At 49.2% G+C, this 17,069-nt stretch overlaps 1 protein-coding gene across 2 annotated transcripts in view; it reads right to left on the bottom strand.

The window, feature by feature from the left end:
- The window catches only part of LOC131108068 (neuroendocrine convertase 2-like), a 26,309-nt gene extending 9,240 nt beyond the window's left edge, over nt 1-17,069 (bottom strand). For both annotated transcript variants that reach the window (XM_058058821.1, XM_058058820.1), the window contains exons 1-11: nt 16,636-17,069; nt 14,614-14,718; nt 10,618-10,731; nt 10,182-10,290; nt 9,370-9,407; nt 7,112-7,188; nt 6,039-6,127; nt 5,726-5,901; nt 4,322-4,537; nt 1,866-1,966; nt 210-437 (exon numbers count right to left, since the gene is read on the bottom strand). In XM_058058821.1, coding sequence (XP_057914804.1) covers nt 210-437; nt 1,866-1,966; nt 4,322-4,537; nt 5,726-5,901; nt 6,039-6,127; nt 7,112-7,188; nt 9,370-9,407; nt 10,182-10,290; nt 10,618-10,731; nt 14,614-14,718; nt 16,636-16,830 — 1,448 coding nt within the window. In that variant the 5' untranslated portion in view covers nt 16,831-17,069. The remainder of the gene's footprint in view (nt 1-209; nt 438-1,865; nt 1,967-4,321; nt 4,538-5,725; nt 5,902-6,038; nt 6,128-7,111; nt 7,189-9,369; nt 9,408-10,181; nt 10,291-10,617; nt 10,732-14,613; nt 14,719-16,635) is intronic.

Genomic DNA, 17,069 nt, shown 5'->3' with positions numbered 1-17,069 from the left:
TAAATGGCCGGGAGGACAGAGGGGGGGCCGGCAGCACACGAGATGGTACGATAAAACGTCAGCTCCACCGGCAAGAAGATAAGAGGGGCAGACCTTCCATCTCACTTATTGGTGCTGAGATTCTCATCGCAGACAAATAAGTAGAAGTAGGAAGTGGAATGTCGGCCAAAGTCCTACCAATAGGAATAATGATGACAAACGGGACTCACTGGTTCTCCTGGATGGATCCGGCCACGCAGTGGAAGCGTTCGGGCACCGTCTTCCACTCTTTGGCCATTTTCACCATGCCGCCCGCATCCAACACGCCGTAGCCGAACAGGTGGTTGAACTCCAGGCCCACGCCGTTCCTCCTCCACTGGTGGACCTCGTCGTGGAGCTGGTTCCTCTTGGAGGTCAGCACTGAGAGGTGCTGCATGTCCCTCCATGTCAGCTCCGGGCTGGGGGACACCAAAGGTAGCAGTAGAACTGTTCGGTTACGGACCGCCTTGATATCGTGATATCGTGATACCGTGATGTCGGCGCCCCCGCCCCTGAAGGCTTGGTCTCATCATCTCCTGCTATCACATGATTCAAGTGCTTGGGCGGTGGAAGCGCTGAGCCACGCCTTTGAGGATTCACCATCAGGCGGGCCAGCGAGCCTCCACTCACTCGCGACAGCAGCATCATCATCATGTGTGCAAAGCAAACATGGCTTCTTTGCTCAGCTACGCTAGCGCCTGCCTGCCCTTAATGGCCGCAGATTCTTGTCAGCGCTTCGCCACACAAATGGAGCCTGGGGGGGGGGGGCGCCGGAGAACCACCCACCAGTAACATCCCACACTGGTCACGGAGGAACACCACAAGGATGAGAAGCTCATGCCTGCCGCTCTCATTTGTCCATGTGAATGAAGTACATGAGATGAGCGCATGAGACTACATGAGGGCAGCTGGCGAGTGGCGGACAGACGACACGTGACAGCCGGTCATATGAAGACATGAGACTGTATGAGGATTCATGGAGGCCATTGAACTAAATGAGAACATGAGACTACAGCTACATGAGGATTGTCGGCTAGATGAGAGCATGAGACTGCATGAGAAAAGTCGACTAGATGAGAGCATGAGACTTCACAAGGCCATTTAACTAAATGAGAACATGAGACTACAGCTACATGAGGACTGTCGGCTAGATGAGAGCATGAGACTGCATGAGGACATGAGACTACATGAGAAAAGTCGACTAGATGAGAGCATGAGACTTCACAAGGCCATTTAACTAAATGAGAACATGAGACTACAGCTACATGAGGACTGAGAGCATGAGACTGCATGAAGACATGAGACTGTATGAGGACATGAGACCACATGAGAAAAGTCGACTAGATGAGAGCATGAGACTTCACAAGGCCATTTAACTAAATAAGAACATGAGACTACAGCTACATGAGGACTGAGAGCATGAGACTGCATGAAGACATGAGACTGTATGAGGACATGAGACCACATGAGAAAAGTCGACTAGATGAGAGCATGAGACTTCACAAGGCCATTTAACTAAATGAGAACATGAGACTACAGCTACATGAGGACTGTCGACGTGATGAGAGCATGAGACTGCATGAGGATTCATGGAGGCCATTTAACTAAATGAGAACATGAGACTACAGTTACATGAGGACTGTCGACTAGATTAGTGCATGAGACTGCATGAGGACATGAGGACACTGGACTAGCTGAGAAAGTGAGACGACACCAAGCAAGTCAACTCAATGAGAGCATGAGACTACATGAGGACACTGAGGATGGCACATTATGGCGGGGAAGCGGAAGAAGCGGAAGAAGAGGACACGAGGACGTCGGACCACAAGGAGACAAGGACCACATACTTAGCCTCCAGGGCCAGAGCGAAGACGCCGGCAGCCTCGGGAGCCGCCGCCGATGTTCCCGAGTGACGCAGCGTGCAGTTCCCGTACAGGTCTGTGGTGGCCTAAAGCAGGGTCAGAAACACCAGCATGGTTTCTTACTTGCTCGAATGGAAGACAGAAGAAGGCATCCAAGTTGTAGCGTTATGGATCATACGCCAATCATAGAAGACCTCATGTTAATATTTACTCAGCGAACCTTTGTGTCGCATTGCTGCTTAATTAGAAGCCAGAGCAGCCGGCCTGCAATTAGAGCAGAAACCCCGGGGAGCTCCCTGACTCCGTCAACAGCCGGCGGCCATTTGCATAATCGCAAACGCCAACAGGACCAATAGCGTCTCGCTCGGTACGCCTCGCTGCTCAGAACACCAGACAGCAGCACGGCACATGGCCAGGTGGGCGCATGAGAATACGCGGGGAAGGCCGACTCCATCGGTGCATGAGACTACACGAGGACAGTTGACTAGATTAGTGCATGAGAGTACACGAGGACAGTTAACTAGATTAGTGCATGAGACTGGATGAGGACAGTTAACTAGATTAGTGCATGAGACTACACGAGGACAGTTAACTAGATTAGTGCATGAGACTGGATGAGGACAGTTAACTAGATTAGTGCATGAGACTGGATGAGGACAGTTAACTAGATTAGTGCATGAGACTGCACGAGGACAGTTGACTAGATTAGTGCATGAGACTGCATGAGGACAGTTAACTAGATTAGTGCATGAGACTACACGAGGACGGTTAACTAGATTAGTGCATGAGACTACACGAGGACGGTTAACTAGATTAGTGCATGAGACTGCATGAGGACTGTTAACTAGATTAGTGCATGAGACTGCATGAGGACAGTTAACTAGATTAGTGCATGAGACTACACGAGGACTGTTAACTAGATTAGTGCATGAGACTACACGAGGACTGTTAACTAGATTAGTGCATGAGACTGCATGAGGACAGTTAACTAGATTAGTGCATGAGACTACACGAGGACGGTTAACTAGATTAGTGCATGAGACTACACGAGGACGGTTAACTAGATTAGTGCATGAGACTGCATGAGGACTGTTAACTAGATTAGTGCATGAGACTGCATGAGGACAGTTAACTAGATTAGTGCATGAGACTACACGAGGACTGTTAACTAGATTAGTGCATGAGACTACACGAGGACTGTTAACTAGATTAGTGCATGAGACTGCATGAGGACAGTTAACTAGATTAGTGCATGAGACTACACGAGGACTGTTAACTAGATTAGTGCATGAGACTACACGAGGACAGTTAACTAGATTAGTGCATGAGACTACACAAGGACAGTTAACTAGATTAGTGCATGAGACTGCATGAGGACAGTTAACTAGATTAGTGCATGAGACTACACAAGGACAGTTAACTAGATTAGTGCATGAGACTGGATGAGGACGGTTAACTAGATTAGTGCATGAGACTACACGAGGACAGTTAACTAGATTAGTGCATGAGACTACACGAGGACAGTTAACTAGATTAGTGCATGAGACTACACGAGGACAGTTAACTAGATTAGTGCATGAGACTGCATGAGGACAGTTAACTAGATTAGTGCATGAGACTGCATGAGGACAGTTAACTAGATTAGTGCATGAGACTGCATGAGGACAGTTAACTAGATTAGTGCATGAGACTGCATGAGGACAGTTAACTAGATTAGTGCATGAGACTGCATGAGGACAGTTAACTAGATTAGTGCATGAGACTGCATGAGGACAGTTAACTAGATCAGTGCATGAGACTGCATGAGGACGGTTGACTAGATCAGTGCATGAGACTGCATGAGGAAGACAGACTCAATCAGTGCATAAGACTGCATGAGGAATGTCGCCGAGACAACAACATGAGGAAGTTTGACTCGTTGAGTGCATGAGACTAAATGAGGAAAATTGTCTAGAAGACATTGGAAGAAGACATGGTGAGTGCATGAGACTACACAGGGAAGGCCGACTCGATCAGCGCATGAGACTACACAAGGACAGTTGACGAGATTAGTGCATGAGACTGCATGAGGACGGTTGACTAGATCAGTGCATGAGGAAAGTCACCGAGACAACAATATGAGGAAGGTGGACTGGTTGAGTGCATGAGACATCTTGAGGAAAATTGACTAGCCGACATTGGAAGAAGACATGGTGAGTGCATGAGACTCCATGAGAAACGTGGAGTTGATGAGTGCATGAGACTCCATGAGAAACGTGGAGTTGATGAGTGCATGAGACTCCATGAGAAACGTGGAGTTGATGAGTGCATGAGACTAACCCCACCACTGACCAACTCCACTGTCCTCATGTCGTCTCATGCACCCATCAACTCCACGTTTCTCATGCACCCATCATGTCATCCTGAGTCGGCCCCCTCCATTTCCAAGTACGGATGCTCACCACGCCAGCCTCCGGGTTCCTCTTGCGTCCGTTGCTGAAGGTGGACGCCAGGGTGGAGGAGCAGCTCTCATCGTACAACGCCGTGCGTCCATCGTTGATGGCCGAGTTGATGGAAATGGTCCACATACTGGAGGCGTAACCGTCGCAGTTGCAGTCATCGTAGCTCCCACCATCTCCTGATGCCCACACGTAGATGCTGCCCTTCCCTCCTCGGCCCTGGAAGGACACGTGCGAGATGAATGGGGGACATCTTGGAGGGACATGATGGGTGGAATGGGAATTGGGCCTTTTGTCTTTAGGCGGTGACTTAAGGCCACTGTAGTAAGTACAGCATGAGAGAAGATGTGGATTTTATGCCATGATAAAAATCTCCATGAGGCATACCATGCGTTCATGGAAGGTCTTCCATCAGCCATCTTAAGATTGATGATAAAACATCAAACAAAGACAGCAGCGACAGCAAGATGAGGACATGAGACCACATGAGAAGAGAAGACATTCTGTTCCCGTGCGTCATGACATTGATGTGACCTTTGTGGTCTTGGCGTTTTAGCAAGGATGCTGTTTTCCACAAGCGGGAGGCAAATGTCTCCAACGTTACCAAGCAAAGGTCCACCTGGTTCACACGGACCGTTACCATGCTAACAACGCCGCTGCCTATTACGATTAATCATTGATTAATCATCCTGACCGTGCAGGCGGACGCAGGTCGCTCGACAGGCAACCACTATCTCTCTTCTGCCGCACACTCGCATCATGGCTGACCTCGTGTGGTCTCATGTCCTCGTCTTGCCAAACTTGCTGATTTGGTCTCATCTCCCCATCTAGTCTGTATATACTATATATTATATAGTATACAGTATATATAGTATAGACTGGATATACAGTATATACAGTATGTTGAATGTGGAATGATATACTGTACATTGACGAGGACCTATGATGCTTTTCCACCTTCTGACCTCTAACTGGAGTTAAATGTTGGATTCTGCTGCTAAACCATGCCAAGGTTTCGGATCATGAGGTTTTCCATGTTTTGGAAGTGAGCCCTGTTTGGGATGTCTCAAAACGCTCTGCATGGTAAAACTGGCCCTTTGTGATGTCACAGAGGGGCGGACTTCCTTATACGCTTCATAGTTTGGTCACACGCCCAAAGTGGAGTGGGCATGACAAGATGAATGCATGAGACCACATGAGGAAAGTCCAAGTGATGAGTGCATGAGACTCCATGAGGACCAAATTAAAAGAGCGTTTTGGCCGGAATCTGGACCCTGGATCTGGAATAGGGTCAGATTCTGCCAAATCCAAAGGTTTCTGTGTCGCTGCCCTACAGGAGACCCCAACTCCAGACCAAGGGCCCCCTGGAGCCATGCTACGTATGTAGCAAAAGGGGCGCGGCCTTACCTTGTTGACCCCATCAGCCATAGCCTGAAGGGTCAACTCTCGGGGGCCGTCCACGGTCTTGCCGTCGTCGGTGGGCCCCCAGCTGGCGCTGTAGATGTCAATGACCTGGGGCATGTGGCTGATGGATGACGCCTCAATGATGTCCGTCATGAATGGCTGGTCCAACATCCGAATGCCTGCGGTGTTCCAGGAAAGCTTTTATGTTAGGAATGCCGGATGCTCCCTTTACAGTACACGGGACGTTAGATTCCCTGCCCCCCATCATACATTAGCGGAACTGCTACCATGATCTCACGTTCCATGTGACGCATACCTGCCACTTTGGAGTTGTAGGCCACGCCCACACCGCAAATGTTGTTGTTGGCGGCCGCCGACACCTCCCCGGCACATCTGGTTCCGTGACTGGAGACAAGGAAGGAGCACAAGGTGCACTTGGAGAGCGCAGCAGGAAGTGGAAGATAACTAGATGGCTGCTGTTATCCATGATGCTTCACATGCATGGAGGTAAAAGATACACCTGGAGGTTGTCTACAGCCACGGCTGTTCATGTTGTGTTTTATGAGGCAGTGCTAATTGGAGATCCCGGCGGTTATTAGCCTTTTTGCTTTTGATCCATCACTGATCAGTGGGTCACCAGAACAGCATCCGTCCGGGCCAGATAAGTGATCCATGCTGCATGCTCATCCCATCAGTGTCCCAAATTCCCCTTTTCGGTAGGAATGGGGGGGCAAAGGGGGTAAAGGAGTAGATAAAGGAGGTGGCAGGAGTAGATCACGTTGCAGATGTGCAATGAAATATTCAAAGTGGAGAAAATGTAAATGTTATTCCTGTGGTGGCCCAAATGGCTGCGATGCTCCGCCCCTGACTCTCAGCTTCCCGCAGGGACCTTGCAGAGTCAACCCCCCCGTCCCCCACCCCCACCCACCCCCCTGTGTGCTCTGCCGCTGACAGGAAGCTATTTATAACAAGCGCCTGATGAGCCGGCGAGTCAGTCGCTCTCGCCGCGCGGCACCGACACACCCGGTAATCTCAGGCCCACACGTCGCTAAACATTCATAAACATCTCCAGCACGTTCCTCCTCATTCCTGCTGCTGCGGCCATCACGTGTCGCAGGCGGCCAGATAACAAGCTATCAGTAACGAGGTCGCCGCGGCCGCCGCCTCCTTTATCGGCCTTAGCACAACACTGACGAGGAAAACACACAAGACGGGTACAATAGACGACGGCTCGCTTCATACGGCAACATGATGTCCTAAGGGGGGGGGGGGGGGGGGGGCACATCAATAGGAGATCAGCCATTCCATAAGGAGGGCAACACAGCATGAGTATGGCTGGAGGGCGGTGGAGGGCGGCGGAGGGCGGTGGAGGGCGGCGGAGTGAGCTACCTGTTGAACCAGTCATCTGTGTAGCGTGGAAATGGGTACGGGTCGTTGCTGCTGAAGTCGTAGCTGGCATCTGCGTTCTGAAAGGACAACATGGACGTGTTTACACACAAATGCACTTCAAGCACAAACACGGATAATTAACGCTTCATATGCACTATGCAAATATGACGCCTTCCCTCCTTCCCTCCTTCCCTCCTTCCCTCCTTCTCTCCTTCCCTCCTTCCCTCAGACTCCTGCTGACCACAAAGATGACAAATGTTTAACCCCAAGTGACCTTCATACTTCACGTATGAAGCCGGCGTACCTCCCAACCTGACTACTCCGTCTAACAGAACAAGGGGGAGACCTCCAAGTCAGGGCTGAGGGGAACTCACAGCCTAGTTATGCAGAGGCGGCCCCCCCACAGACCACGTAGGACAGAGCAACTGATTTATGCTATGCGTCATACTGCATCCTCTACTGCATCCTCTACTGCATCCTCTACTGCATCCTCTACTGCATCCTCTACTGCATCCTCTACTGCATCCTCGACAACATATTATGAGGATAATATCACCAGTATCGATCTTATCCATCAAGGGCATTGGGACCAAGTGGGACCAAGTTGGACTGAGCCGGACCAAGCCGGACCAAGCCGGACCAAGTTGGACCAAGCCGGACCAAGTTGGACCAAGCCGGACCAAGCCGGACCAAGTTGGACCAAGCCAGACCAAGCTGGACCAAGCCCGACCAAATTGGACCAAGCTTGACCAAGCCGGACCAAGCCAGACCAAGCCAGACCAAGCCAGACCAAGCCGGACCAAGCCGGACCAAGTTGGACCAAGCCGGACCAAGTTGGACCAAGCCGGACCAAGTTGGACCAAGCCAGACCAAGCTGGACCAAGCCCGACCAAATTGGACCAAGCTTGACCAAGCCGGACCAAGCCGGACCAAGCCGGACCAAATTGGACCAAGCTTGACCAAGCCGGACCAAGCCGGACCAAGCCAGACCAAGCCAGACCAAGCCGGACCAAGTTGGACCAAGCCAGACCAAGCTGGACCAAGCCCGACCAAATTGGACCAAGCTTGACCAAGCCAGACCAAGCCGGACCAAGTTGGACCAAGCCAGACCAAGCTGGACCAAGCCCGACCAAATTGGACCAAGCTTGACCAAGCTGGACCAAACTGGACCAAGCCGGACCAAGTTGTCACTAAACAGCATTGAGTCCCAGATTTTGGATGAACAGCCTATTTTCTCGTTTGCAAGAAATGACTTTTCGTCTCACTCCCGTTTCTTCTTTTTGCATGTTGAAGCTCCGCTAGAACCTCCATAAGATCCTACAGTGCAAAATTCCCATTTTCCCTTTGAAATGGAAAAGCCGCTCCCGATAACGCCAACATTTGATGTGGCGTTTTGATCCGCTCTCGGAATGGTTCAACAGCTGGAAGGAAAAACCACCATCTTCGGTCTCGATTTGTTGTCCTCTCGGACGCCCCCCCCCCCGCCGCGCCCAGGCCGGCGCTGCCCGCTGTGAACTCTCATTTCAGTCCAAACAACAGGAGCGTCACGTGTCCGCCAGCGCTAGGAAGCGTCCATCAAGCCCACAGAGCTCAATTAGCGGCCATGTTGGCTGCTTCATCATTATCTAAGTGCAGGCCGCTATTATCTCTGCTCAGGCAACCTTTACTTCCTCCTGCCTTTGGCTTTGTTTTCCCTGGGCGAGCTGTCATGTGCCGGCCGCTGATTTACAACGCCCCTGTTTAATGGAAAAAATGGGAAATGTTTTTCTCGTTGGCGGCGGCGAGAACACGAGCTCTCCAAACACATTTTGCTCCGGTGTCGCTTCTTGTCTGCTTGATGAAATGTGAAATTGCTGGTGCTGCTGGAAAGCGTCACGGGGGCGCATCTGCCACAATTACTGGGCTTTTCAACCGGCCTGCCCCCCCGCCCCCACCCCTCCTGGCTCTGCTCCTGCTGGTAAGCAGGGTAAGGCTGGCTGATGGACGCCAGGACACGGCAACAACCACGGGACCTTTCGGTCCAACATCCTTCCTCTTCAAGTGAAGGTTGGTTTAGTAGGGAGCTCAAGCGCTCGGTGACAGAGTGGCCTGTCACGCCGCCGCGTTGACGTTAAACGGCCCGGCCAACTGCCCTCGCCATCCTCCGGCGTGCGTGACAGGGATGGGGGGGGGGCGTGCATGAGCGCTGAGCCTTTGCTTTGCTCAGTCCCAGCTACTTCCGAGAAGTGAGCGTGGGCGATGTTTGCAAAGGTACTCACGTAATTTGATGCCAGGTCGGGATGCAGGTAGTCGATGCCTGAAATACAATTTGGACAGGAATATTAGCCGCAATTAATCATGTGGCGTGAGGCTTTAATACGATAAGACGCCGCTTGTCAAACATGAATTCTATTTGCTAATTTGCTAACAAGACTTTGACTAGCGATTGAGGTCCAGGGCAAACAGAAAGAACAGATAATAAAAATGTCTCCATATTGACACAGTCATAGAGGCATCCATACAACAATATGGCCACCCTTAATAAAGCTTTGCTAAGCTTGCTTATTCATTGCTTTCCTTTGCAGGCCTTAGGTAGGTCAGTAGCTAGCTACGTGACCAGCTGCTGGACAAATAGTGTGCCCCTGTTTAGCCCAATTGCTTTGGTACAAGTGCCAAATACTGAACCAACACTGACGAGGACAACACATCATCCATCCATCCATCCATCATCCATCCATCCATCCATCATCCATCCATCCATCCATCATCCATCCATCCATCCATCCATCCATCCATCCACCCGTCCATCCATCCATCATCCATCCACCCATCTTCTATACTACATATCCTCACTAGGATGGGGATACGCTGGAGCCTATCCCAGCTGTCTTGGGGAGAGGCGGGGTCCACCCTGGACTGGTGGCCAGCCAATCCCAGGGCACATATAGACAGCCACATTCTCACATCAGTCAAAAGTTTTCAGACACCATCTCGTTGACTAGCATGACAAAGTGTCCCTAAACTTTTGTGGCTCGGCACTTACGTGTGTAATGAAATCGATGTGGCAAGATAACACAAAGTCAACACTGACCGTCATCCATGATGGCGATGGTGACTCCTCGCCCCGTGTAGCCCAGCTGCCAGGCCTCGGCCACGTTGAGGTCCAGGCCGGGCGTCCCGTCTGCTTGGCCCGTGTTGATCTGATGGAGCAGAACACGCGTCAGCATCCACCATGGAGGACCCGGGTCTTCAGGCAACTTCTTGTCGGTGATAAGTGATAAGTGATAAGCGTGCGTCAGGCCAAGCTGGACTCGTCTTCCTCGGAGGCGGCGGGGTGCATAAATGTCACGCCTGCCAGTCAGGCTAAATGAGGGGGGCGTGGCCGAGGCGGCCGGCAGACGGCGTATCGGCAGAGCTAATTCAAGCGTGGCTAAACGCGCTGATTGTGGAAGTATGGGGGAATATGTCTCCTGATGATGATGATGATGATGATGGAACGTGGAAAAAAAGGTCAGACGCTGACTCACCAGGTACCACTGCTTGGCGAACAGCGGGTCGCTCATGTTGACTTCCATCTCGTTTAAATTTCGGTAGCCTCGCTTCTGGCGGCTGAAGCCCTCTTGCTCCACAACCTTCTTCACCTGGGAAACATGTTGGGTAGAGATGGGAAATAATAATAATAATAATAATAATAATAATAATAATAACAACCGCAAGCAACAATTGGATCTTCATGGTGGGTCTTCCTGCTGGGCCCTCAGATCAATAATCCTAATATCAATAAGGAATAATTAGGCGGGACCCTTGCACAAGCTGGGTCTTAGTGTTGGGACCCCAAGAGCAGAAGGGGTACACTGGGGCCCAAATGTAGTAGTATTTCCTAGTACACGCAGTCACTTTGATGTCCAATATGAACAACCCAACTGCATTCCAACCAGCCAGGGGTGTCCAAAGTGCGGCGCAGGGACCATTTCTGACCGGCAGCTTGTGTTCATGGCCCCCGGCCACTTTTCAAATTGGAGTTAAATTTGCTACGCTAGACCATCAGTGATTTAAATCCTACTAACATTCAAGGTCATTGGTAAGACATTCAATAGCTTGTCAGCCAAAAGCCAACATTCCCTCCTGCCCACGTAGGAGTGACAGAGCCCCCCCCCCCCCCCCACCCTGTTTACTGTTGCTGCCAGATAAGACAGTAGCAGCGGCACTCAGGATGGCCTTCTAAAACCTCCAAGAGCTATCCATCCTGTTACGGCGGACGCCGAGCAATCAGGAAACGCACGACGCCGGGCCGTCAATCAATGCAATCAGCGGGATCCTGCAAATGAGAGTCCTTCAGGACACAATAGGGCACCCCATCCAAAATATTTACTACTACTACACCACGACCATCCCATCATGCTAACGTGGCTCGGAGGGTCAGCATTTCATCGACCTATACGACGATATGATATGATATATATATATATATATATATATATATATATATATATATATATATATATATATGTGTGTGTGTGTGTGTGTGTGTGTGTACGTATATAAAGCGTATATAAGCAGATGAAGGAAAGAAGTGGGTCACGGTGCCCCACTAACAGAGGCCTACAAAGACTCCAAGGAAAATCAATCTCTGTCCTCCACGGAGGTTTGCCTTCCCTGCTGGCTTCCATCAGAGAAGACAAAGGGCCAAAGGAAAGGCTAAAGGAAAGGCTAAAGGAAAGGCTAAAGGAAAGGCTAAAGGAAAGGCTAAAGGAAAGGCTAAAGGAAAGGCTAAAGGAAAGGCTAAAGGAAAGGCTAAAGGAAAGGCTAAAGGAGAGGCTAAAGGAGAGGCTAAAGGAAAGGCTAAAGGAAAGGCTAAAGGAAAGGCTAAAGGAAATGCTAAAGGAGAGGCTAAAGGAAATGCTAAAGGAGAGGCTAAAGGAAAGGCTAAAGGAAATGCTAAAGGAAATGCTAAAGGAAAGGCTAAAGGAAAGACTAAAGGAAATGCTAAAGGAAAGGCTAAAGGAAAGGCTAAAGGAGAGGCTAAAGGAAAGGCTAAAGGAAAGGCTAAAGGAAATGCTAAAGGAAATGCTAAAGGAAAGGCTAAAGGAAAGGCTAAAGGAAATGCTAAAGGAGAGGCTAAAGGAAATGCTAAAGGAAATGCTAAAGGAAAGGCTAAAGGAAAGGCTAAAGGAAATGCTAAAGGAAAGGCTAAAGGAAATGCTAAAGGAAAGGCTAAAGGAAATGCTAAAGGAAATGCTAAAGGAAAGGCTAAAGGAAATGCTAAAGGAGAGGCTAAAGGAGAGGCTAAAGGAAGGGCTAAAGGAAGGGCTAAAGGAGAGGCTAAAGGAAATGCTAAAGGAAATGCTAAAGGAAATGCTAAAGGAAAGGCTAAAGGAAATGCTAAAGGAAATGCTAAAGGAAATGCTAAAGGAGAGGCTAAAGGAAATGCTAAAGGAAATGCTAAAGGAAAGGCTAAAGGAAATGCTAAAGGAAATGCTAAAGGAAATGCTAAAGGAGAGGCTAAAGGAAAGGCTAAAGGAAAGGCTAAAGGAAAGGCTAAAGGAGAGGCTAAAGGAAATGCTAAAGGAAATGCTAAAGGAAATGCTAAAGGAAAGGCTAAAGGAGAGGCTAAAGGAAATGCTAAAGGAAATGCTAAAGGAGAGGCTAAAGGAAAGGCTAAAGGAGAGGCTAAAGGAAATGCTAAAGGAAATGCTAAAGGAAAGGCTAAAGGAAAGGCTAAAGGAAATGCTAAAGGAAATGCCAAAGGAAAGGCCAAAGGAAAGGCTAAAGGAAATGCTAAAGGAAATGCTAAAGGAAAGGCTAAAGGAAATGCTAAAGGAAAGACCATCCCTGCAGCTTTGCTTTTTCCAATTGTCAGTTGTTGTACTTCCTGTGAAGAGCGTGACGTACGAGACGTTTCTAAAGATGATGCCAGCAGAGCGTGGCTGGAGGAAACGTCCACCAGATGACGTCTATCTATCTATGCAAGTGGAGATGTGTTCCATGCTTGTCCAAGGTATGACATGATGAGCTAATGCAGCGACAGGATTGGCACCTTTGCTTCATAGAACAACGGCATGAACGGAGTGAGTGGATTGCAATATGTTGTCACATATTTTGGTCCGGTCCTGAACTGCGTGTTCATTTTGTATGTTTTAGTGTTGACTTGTTACGTGTTAAACTGGCTGATCTCATCAATGAAAATGCAGCGGGGGCCTGGGGACATGGGGGCGTGTGGGCCTGGGGGCATGGGGGTCCAGCTCTGAGCAGCTGGAACACATGGAGGTGAAAGGAGCACCGTGCATTCCTCCTGTCTCTCTGGTAAGGTCAGCCGTACTTGGCGTGGGCGTGAAGGGACTGTCCTCCCAGGCAGGTCACATGACGCCGCGTCCACACTTGAGTGGGATCGTCTGAGGATCGGCCCCCGCTTTAACTCTCCGAGCTCAGCAGGCAGGAAGTCTTATTTAAACGTCAGGAAGAGAAAGCCTGCAATCATGCGGCGCGTACGGCCCTGCGATCCGCCGTCTTCGCCAACACGGCTGTTTCCCGACGCAAATCACATGATTGGCATTTATGAAGCCAACGCGGCGTCGCTTCTGCACCCGCTGTTTGCTAACTAGCACTTATCTCCTCATAAAGCTCCACGCAAACAGCTGGAAATTGGTGGCGAGAAGAGAATACCATCAAAATAAAACATTTCCACACGTCGTCTTTAAAACGACAGCGGATGATTCCCAGACGACCACTTGGATCAAATCTAAGACCAGGAAAACACGTAGCAAGAGGGACCACGCAAAACCTTCCTCGTCCGTCCACGACAACAGATCTTCTCCTCCAGGCCTGGATGATCGTCCATCATCCATGACTACTAGTATGAGAGTACTATCAGGAATACCATGGCGTTACTACTAGTATCGGAGTACTGCCAGTATGGAGGGGGAGGAGCCATGTAAATCATCCTCCATGGGGCCAAGGGAGGAGCCAATGTGCTTCCAGGGCAGCCGCTACAAATCAACTTGACTCTGAATCTGACCCAGGTTTTACATTTGGGAGCAATCTGGATGAAAACTGGAACTATGCCTGATTTCAACAAGACGTACCGTTTTATATGCCGGACCAGAAGCTGCCATTTTGCATCAGGTTTAATCTGGATCCGATCCAGGGAGCAATTGAACCGGTTCAACTGATTTCAACAAGGTTTACTGTTCAATTCAGAATCAGAGACTGGCATTTCCCATCAAGTTTAATCTGGATCCGATCCAGATTTTACACTAGGGAGCGATCTCATGTGGACCGTCAAGTTCGGACAGGCCTCGTGCCCACGAGGCAGCATGCCACCCGCCTCTAACAGGACCAGGACCCATCACAGAGTCCGAGTGGTTTGGCTGAACCATAACCAAAAACCAAACTTATGAAAACCGGGACGGGGCGTCCAAGAACCAAGCAGATTCTTCAGGTCTTCAGGTCTTCCTTTTCTGTGGTTTGTACCAAGTGTGTTTCTAAAGCGCTAGCATGCTATGTCATGGAAGTTTCGTGGTTACCCTGCCGTCGTTTTGGAGCCGCTGTCTGCTGGCGGCGCCACGTTTGCTCCGCCTCCTGGAAGCGTCCTGGGGGTAGAAGTGGTAGAGCCCCTTTCCGAAGGCAACCTAGGAGGAGAACAGAGAGAGTTAGGCAGGTGCGCCGATCAGCGTGTCTTTGATGGTGGAAGGTCGCCACAAGGGCACCGGTTCCCAGGTGGGGAGGGGTGCTGGTGCGCTGGACCAGCGTGCTGGTCCAGCGTGCTGGTCCAGCCTGGTACGTCAGGACCAGCAGGGAAATCAGATGCGTCGTCTTTTTCCCCCTGGGGCGCCGTGCTGGGATTAAACGCCCCCTTACGCTTGAGCAGCCTGGGGGGGGGGGGGTCAGGCCCCCCTTTCATGCTGCTGTTGTTTGTCAACAACCACCAGAAGGCCTGGCAACGCAACGTGTGACTTCCCTGCGTGTTTGCATCCACTTCCTGCCCCTCGTCTTGTTAATTAAGCAACAATGGAAGCGAGTTCAAACAACGCCGCCGTTGTTTAATGGCGCATATCCCATCAGGACAAATATAGCCGCCCATTACATAACCCGTGAGGGAGGGGTGGGGGTTGTGGGGGGGGGGGGGGGGGGGGGGTGTTCTACTGTACAAGAAAATGAACCAGCAATCAGACGCTGCATCAGAAATATCATCAAGTACAGAATGACGCCTTCTTTAGCACTCATGGGAGGAAAGGATGCCGAGTCGGAGCAGGCTGGCGTCTTACACGCCTCACTGCCTACACAACACCCCCCCCCCGCGCCCCCCCACCCCAACAATCTATTTTGACAGGCCCTCACACTGCCAAAGAAGGGCAATCATGATGTGACACTTCTAGCATAAATGCCTTGTTAGCGTTTCATCCCTTTATGACATTTCATGGGGGGGCTGTCATGCAAGGATGAGTGTGTGTGTGTGTGTGTGTGTGTGTGTGTGTGTGTGTGTGTGTGTGTGTGTCACGACTCTTCAATTCATTCACATTTTACCAAATATATTATTTGATTTTGGATTATTATATATCCTTGTCTTTCTTTTCTAAATATAGATATTGGCATTTCAATGTAAAGAAATACTAATAAAAACATTTAAACATAAACCAATACTAATAAAAACATTTCAACATAAACCAATACTAATAAAAACATTTCAACATAAACCAATACTAATAAAAACATTTCAACATAAAGAAATACAAATAAAAACATTTAAACATAAACCAATATGAATAAAAACACATGGACTTAGTTATTAATGAGCCATGGCTCTCTCCATGGCTCTTATAAAATGAATGTGTCTCAATAGACAGTATTATACTTTATATTTCTTATAAATCAATGAATTTACAATATAGAAAAATACAAATTGATTTTGCTTTATTGTCAAGATTCCAGTTGATTTCTGTGATGATTTCTGTGATATGCTGTGTTCACACATTGTTATGTTTTTATGTGGCTGGATACAGTATCATACATACAGTATTATACTCAATCAAACATATTATTATTAACAATATTACAATATTAATATTAACATATTATTTCATGTCAATAGATGCTAGCATGTCTTTTATTTCTAAAATACTCATACTTATACTGCATATTACTTTATTGTCAAGAAAACATCTCAGTGATATAGATTTGTATAGATAGATAGATAGATAGATAGATAGATAGATAGATAGATAGATAGATAGATAGATAGATAGATAGATAGATAGATAGATAGATAGATAGATAGATAGATAGATAGATAGATAGATAGATAGATAGATAGATAGATAGATAGATGGATAGTTATTATATATATTATTATTACATATTTTTCCATAGAGCAAAAAGGAAGCCAGTCTGGCCGATAGTGGCTGTGACGTCACCACATGAAGCAGAAGTGCTATGAAAAGAAAAAGCTCAGGAGGCCTTTGTCCCCCCAAAGGTTGCCATGTTTGCAATGGAGGAGGTAGAGGAGGTAGAGGGGGTAGAGGAGGTGAAGGAGGTAGAGGAGGTCCTACCTTGCGTGCACTCTGGTACCCGTGTTGTGCTGCAAGTTGGCGCGCGTCCTCCTCCGGCGCCTCGTCGTGGAACTGAACCACAACATGGTCCGTGGACTCCTGTCTCTCCGCAGCCCGCGACGCCAGCAGCAGCAGCAGCGCGTTCAGCAGCACCATCAGTCCCACGCGGGTCCCGTGGCGGGGAGATCCGCGCATCGTGACCGGCTTGTGTCAATCCTCTGTATGTCCTTCGTGCCTTCCTTCCTTCCTTCCTTCCTTCCTGCCTCCCGTCTTGCCTCCCTGCCCGTCGTAGGCTGTTTGGATGTTCCCGGTGAGGTGAGGGATGATGGGGGGGAGGAGGAGGAGGAGGAGGAGGAATCAGAGGTTTTGCGCGCGCATCTCTAGGATGAGACCCCGGCAAGTTGGTTGTTTCCTCTCCTGCTGCGGGTCGAGTG

The sequence above is a fragment of the Doryrhamphus excisus genome, chromosome 20, assembly GCF_030265055.1.
Source record: "Doryrhamphus excisus isolate RoL2022-K1 chromosome 20, RoL_Dexc_1.0, whole genome shotgun sequence".
Lineage (NCBI taxonomy): Eukaryota > Metazoa > Chordata > Actinopteri > Syngnathiformes > Syngnathidae > Doryrhamphus > Doryrhamphus excisus.
The sequence above is the reverse complement of the archived record's forward strand: the minus strand, read 5'-3'. Positions and strand labels throughout refer to the sequence as shown.